Here is a 5,313-nt window from a genome sequence, read left to right as displayed (position 1 = left end):
AAAAAATTTAAATCTCTTAAATCATTAATTAAAATGTATTGACAGAATTAAATACCTTCGACTAGACTCATTCGAACGATCATAAAGTTTTACACTACTCGAGAATGTAAATATAATTCTTTATTATGTAAAAAAAATCCGTATCACAGTGACAGACGATGTTGGTATTTAAATTGTAATTCTGACAGTTGTTGATTTTTAAAAATTAATATAATAAAAAAAAATTTTAATAAAAATAGACAGAAAAGAGAAATGGAAAATGTTTACCTTGGAAAGATATTCCAAATTGGAAATTAGATGGACCGTTTGAGAAGAAAGATGATGACGCGGAAACTTCAGATGCGCCGCGTGAATCTCGATGCATCTAATCATCGATCCATCCTGAAAGAAATGATGACGACGATGTACTCCTGCGGCCATCGATCCACTCTAACTCTTCGCCGGCGGAGGCGGGCGGCTCTATGGAGATTGTTCTGCTTTCAGATCACGTCTTTAGCCTCTCGCCTCCACTCGCTCCACTTCTTCGTCATCGAGGCCGCTTCGATCCCTTGTTCCACAAATATCGTTCCTTTCCTTACCATCGACACCGGAGTCGGAAGCCCGTCGTAGTTTCTTTCTCCCTCTCTGGTTCTTCCGGTTTAACTCCGATTCCGTCCAGGTATGGCGGGTGGGATGACCCGGATCTCCTCGATGAATCCTACAGATCGGGTAAGTTCGATTCCGTCCGGAACCTCTTAGCCTCTTTCGGGATTAACGAACGAAAGCACGGGTTCCTCTTTCTTTTGGGATTTCTCTCGGCTTTGGCGGTATCTAGGGCGAGGATTTCTTCCATGGCCATTTTGCCTGTCTCGGTGGTGATTTTTGTGGCTGGATTCTCGGCCGGGATGAGCCAGGCGAGCGCCGCCAGTGGGTCAATTTGGGATTTTGATGTGAAAATCAAAGATGTGAGTGAATTTCTGAAAGATATGGACGAAAAGGTCTCAGATTTGGGAAATGGATTAGCGGAAGGCGTCCAATCTAATCGTATAGAGAAGAGTAGGCTTAAGGATTATGTTGACATTCTCAAATATGTGAGATCGAGGATTGTTCATGCTCAGAGGACGCTGGACGATTCTGCTTCAGTTGTCAATGTGGATGAACAGACGGATTTTGAACAGGGGAAAAAGTCGAGCCAAAAGCCAAGCCGGAACAGAAGGGAACTGGGGATGATTGCTTTTGACATTCTTCAGTTTTTTGGCAATATATTGCAGGAGAACTTCACCGTTCTGAAGCCATCACAAGAGAGAAATGCAATTAACAAGGTAGAGCTGTCGGAGCAGGGAGTCTCAGTTGTTGAAAAGACTGAAGCGAGTGATATTGCAGCATCAACTGTGATAAGTGGAAATGGTGTAAATTTATCTAGCAAAAAGTCTGTTAATCCGAATCTCGAAAAATCACAAGAACCCTTAAGAGTCGCAGAGGGCGCAGCTGCAGATCAAAATAGCGGATCAGTCAGTGATGTGAAGAAATTCGAAGACACCGGAGATCAAAGATATAAGGACGATATGTTGCCATTTGATGAAGAAAACAATCCGAATGCAAGTTTTCGGTTCAAGACAAAGAAAGAACACTACCAGAAAATGGTTTTCAGGCATCATTATGAAGATGCCATTCAGAATGATGGACATACTTCTATGGGTAGTAATTCAAACCAGAAAGCTACAAAAAATATAGACTTCTTCAAAGAAACTGCAGAATCATTGATGTTAGAACAGAAATTTGAGGTACACAATAAGTCGTATTTGCATTCTGATGAATATCATGGTAGCAATTTAAAGGATGAAAGCATAAGTAGCATTGGTTCTAACAACCAATTTGGCAATGATCTCAGTGGTTCAGGAGTGAAAACTGATTATCCAATTGACGGTGTTAGGAAAGGCAAGATTGCATCTTCGTTTTCTTCAACGCATTCAACTGATGGTGATTTTGATCAAAATGTCCAAGAAGCCTCAGAACTTCTAAGGCAGGCTAGGATATATATGAAGTCTCAAACCGATGAAGCAGCATTAGATGCCTTATTATACAGATCCGAGAAATTGCTTTCTGTGGCTGTTCATTTGAAGCCAATGAGTTTGCTGGCTGTAGGTCAGTTGGGTAATGCTTATCTTTTGCATGGAGAACTAAAATTGAAGATTAGCAAACAACTGAGAGCTCTCTTATCCAAAAGTGATGTCATTCTAAATGAAAAGTCAACTGTTTTAAGAGGTAAGAAATTGGATACAAGAATCTTAAGCAGAGACAACCTTACTTCTGCCCTTACTGATGTTTGTGAGGAGTGTGAAGAACTGCTAGGTAAGGCAGGAAGAAAGTATAGAATGGCTTTGACAATTGATGGGAGTGATATTCGAGCTCTATATAATTGGGGTCTTGCTCTGTCATATCGTGCACAATTGATTGCAGATATTGGACCAGTAAGTCACTAGTCTGAATATGAGCGAAAAAACTCAACGTGCATGAACCTTTATGTTGCGTATGTTGTTTTAATAATTGTCTTTCCAGTTAAATTTGATGCTAAAGAGTCATAAACTATACTATCAAAGTTGCAGTCAGCCAAAGACCATAACAAGGTCACGGTCAGCCTGCATCAGTTATTGTGTGTGTAAACCAAAGGAAATCTGAATTTTTACACGTTGAATTTCTTTTCTCGTTGACATGGTAAAAGCTTTGATAGCAGCCTGGGATTCAATTAGCCAACCCCCAAAATTGGGAGACATGACTTGTTGCTATTCCTTTTTTCAAAATTAAATGGTTTATTTATGTAGCAAGTGAATGATGATACGATGAGAAAATTTGACAATATATAGACTCTTTTCCTTTGTTGATGATATTCTTCTTTTACCATGCCAACATTGAGTAAACTTATTCCACCCTGTGAATCTGTTCTTCTGGAAATATTAGTTTTGGCTATCTAGAGGATTTTTTTTTTTTTATTATACACACCAACTATATAATGTTGTGGCTGCTTCTTAATTTGCTAGTCTAGAACTTCATGTAGCTCTTTCTCTCTGTTCAATAATAAGTAATTCTACGTGTACAGGAAGCAGCTGCTGATGCTGACAAGGTATACATGGCTGCAATAGATAAATTTGACGCTATTGTGACTAAGAGCAATGCTTATGCCCCAGATGGTATGAATTCATTTCCCCTTGCCCTTTGATTATTAAGTGTTGATGGAATAAGTACATAGACAAACTTTAATATTGGTTTATACAGTGCAACATGCTCAATAGAACCTTAATGTTTTGGGGAGCGTCAGGTATCAAATCTTATACGACTTGGCTCATGAATCAATTTCAAACAGCTGCCATTTTTTACCTTGTATTCAAGTATTTATCTTCAACTTTAGATTGTAATAGAGCATCCCTAAATGTGTAGGAGAGACGTAGACACGTGATATACTGATATTATGATTCAAGAACTGGAGTTCTGATTGTGATCTAAAACCTTTTGTTGTTAAACTTCAAAACGCTGTTTGTTATCACTTAAAGTCAAATATCATTGCCTAAAATGATGCCAATATAAAACCATGCATATCAACCTTGACCTTTATCTCTTCTTGATCTGTTTTGTTTTTCCATATACTAGGGAACTCCTTATAGGGCTCACTACAAAATCACAAACAGTAAGCTTTTATGTCAAGAGAGAGAAAAAACATTTCATTATTTTTTTTTTAACTCAATGGCCTTGTAACCTGAAAAAGATTGCAGGGAAGATTTAAGAAGCTTACTTCTGGTTTATCAGCTATCATGTTCCATCTTTGAGTTTCACGTTCCCGCCATGGCTTATGATTTTTGCCTCAACGGCAGTTATACCATATTTTAGTTTCTGCTTTAGTTTTGGCCTTTGAATCTCGAAAGCACCACGCAATTCAAAGTTAAATCATGTTCTGTTATTCAGGTTTTGTCCTCCAAACATTTGATGCACGTTCTAGTTTACCTTGAATCTTGAATCTTGAATCTAGCACTAGTTTTCAGTTAAGCAATCAATTTGTTCATGTTTACCCTGAAAAGGAGAACTTGCATCCCCGTAGAGACAGGGACTTACATATGTCCTTCCAAAGTCAGTTATGAATTCGATCCCCAGTCGTGACTTAGCTTTTCAGTAAACCATAAATAATAATTTCAGAAACATGTTTTCAGTTCCAATAATTTGTAACCTCGTACTTCAACTGAAACTATATATTATTTGTTTTGTCGTGCCAATTTTTTTCTTCCATGCTCAGCCAGCCATATTTCTAGAAGACCACATATCTTAGACAAGTATATTCGATGTAGCCTTGTACAGATGGGGTGTGGCCTTGCAGCAGCGATCCAACCTGCGTCGAAACAACAGAGGAGAAAAGCTGAAGCTTCTGCAACAGGCTAAGAGCCTGTTCGAAGATGTGCTATATGTGGAATCGAATAACCGGCTCGCAAGGGAAGCTCTTTCTTCCTGTCTTTTGGAACTCGATTACCATAGGAAGTGGTAATCATTTGCTCGAGCTCCAAACAATGGCCATCTTCATAATCCATGCGGCTGGCTCTAATTTACTTCTACTTTCTTTCCTTCGGGATCGACATCATTCATTTCTATTTCATGCGATGTGCACTGAAGAAGAAATTATACCTTGGAAAATATGGATGATAAAATTGTCGAAAGCTCTGATTCATCATCGACAATGCAGCTTTACTAGTATGATGAGCTAAAACTGATGTAGGTAGCTGAGAATTGAGAAATGATGGCAATTTTGTGACTGCGAAGCAACTGGTTCTGTATAAAGAATCATAAAACCTAGTACATGGAGTTATCTTGTTAGTTGTCTGTATTTATATAGTCATTCATATTCATAAAAAAAAAAGTTTAATTAAATAAAAAAATAATTTAATTTGGTAAATTGCATCATTGTTGTCGTAATTAAGCAGGGTTCGGGTACAAAAACCCGATTGCCTCTTTTGCATTCTTCGTGCTAACAGGCACAATTGGTTTCCATGCATTGTGCCGTCAGTTAACTTCTCCGAGTGTACTTTTGGACTCTAATTGTGGTTTACCTCGAAAGGAAATTATAGTGTGGGGCTAGTTTATCTCCCTATTCTGTTGCTAGACGCCTGATTTTTTGTACTAGCTAGTTTTCAAGCTTTTGATGTTCAAACGATGGCACTTGTTCAAAATGTAGAATTATCTGGCTTATGATCTCTCTTTCCCTCGAGTTACATATTGTATCATGCATTCGAAGCTCATTCTATACTCTAGGTAGCCTGAACTTGTTATTAGATTATTGCGTTTGTGCTTCTATGA

General features: G+C 38.3%; 1 protein-coding gene across 3 annotated transcripts; it reads left to right on the top strand.

Annotated features, from left to right (window-relative positions):
- Window positions 1-392: 392 nt before the first annotated feature.
- On the top strand, window positions 393-4,912 carry LOC121980733. Of its 3 annotated transcripts, none has more exons than XM_042532920.1 (3): window positions 393-2,450; window positions 3,077-3,167; window positions 4,314-4,912. In XM_042532920.1, the coding sequence occupies exons 1-3, from the start codon at window positions 462-464 to the stop codon at window positions 4,505-4,507; spliced, it is 2,274 nt and encodes a 757-aa protein (XP_042388854.1). In that variant the 5' UTR covers window positions 393-461; the 3' UTR covers window positions 4,508-4,912. The 3 variants fall into 3 exon arrangements, with proteins under 3 accessions (XP_042388854.1, XP_042388855.1, XP_042388856.1); XM_042532921.1 differs by having other exon boundaries at window positions 397-2,450; window positions 4,324-4,912; XM_042532922.1 differs by lacking the exon at window positions 4,314-4,912 and adding an exon at window positions 3,253-4,299 and having other exon boundaries at window positions 397-2,450.
- The last annotated feature ends 401 nt before the right edge of the window (window positions 4,913-5,313 follow it).

This window comes from Zingiber officinale, chromosome 5A, assembly GCF_018446385.1.
Source record: "Zingiber officinale cultivar Zhangliang chromosome 5A, Zo_v1.1, whole genome shotgun sequence".
Classification (NCBI taxonomy): Eukaryota; Viridiplantae; Streptophyta; class Magnoliopsida; order Zingiberales; family Zingiberaceae; genus Zingiber; species Zingiber officinale.
Note: the sequence above shows the minus strand (reverse complement) of the source record. Positions and strands in the feature narration are given on the sequence as shown.

Excerpts from the sequence above, each read along its gene's own strand:
- LOC121980733 (XM_042532920.1), top strand. The coding sequence starts at position 462 with ATGGAGATTGTTCTGCTTTCAGATCACGTCTTTAGCCTCTCGCCTCCA. Across the intron at positions 2,451-3,076 it reads TGATTGCAGATATTGGACCA|GAAGCAGCTGCTGATGCTGA; the intron begins GTAAGTCACTAG and ends CTACGTGTACAG. Across the intron at positions 3,168-4,313 it reads CAATGCTTATGCCCCAGATG|CCTTGTACAGATGGGGTGTG; the intron begins GTATGAATTCAT and ends TATTCGATGTAG.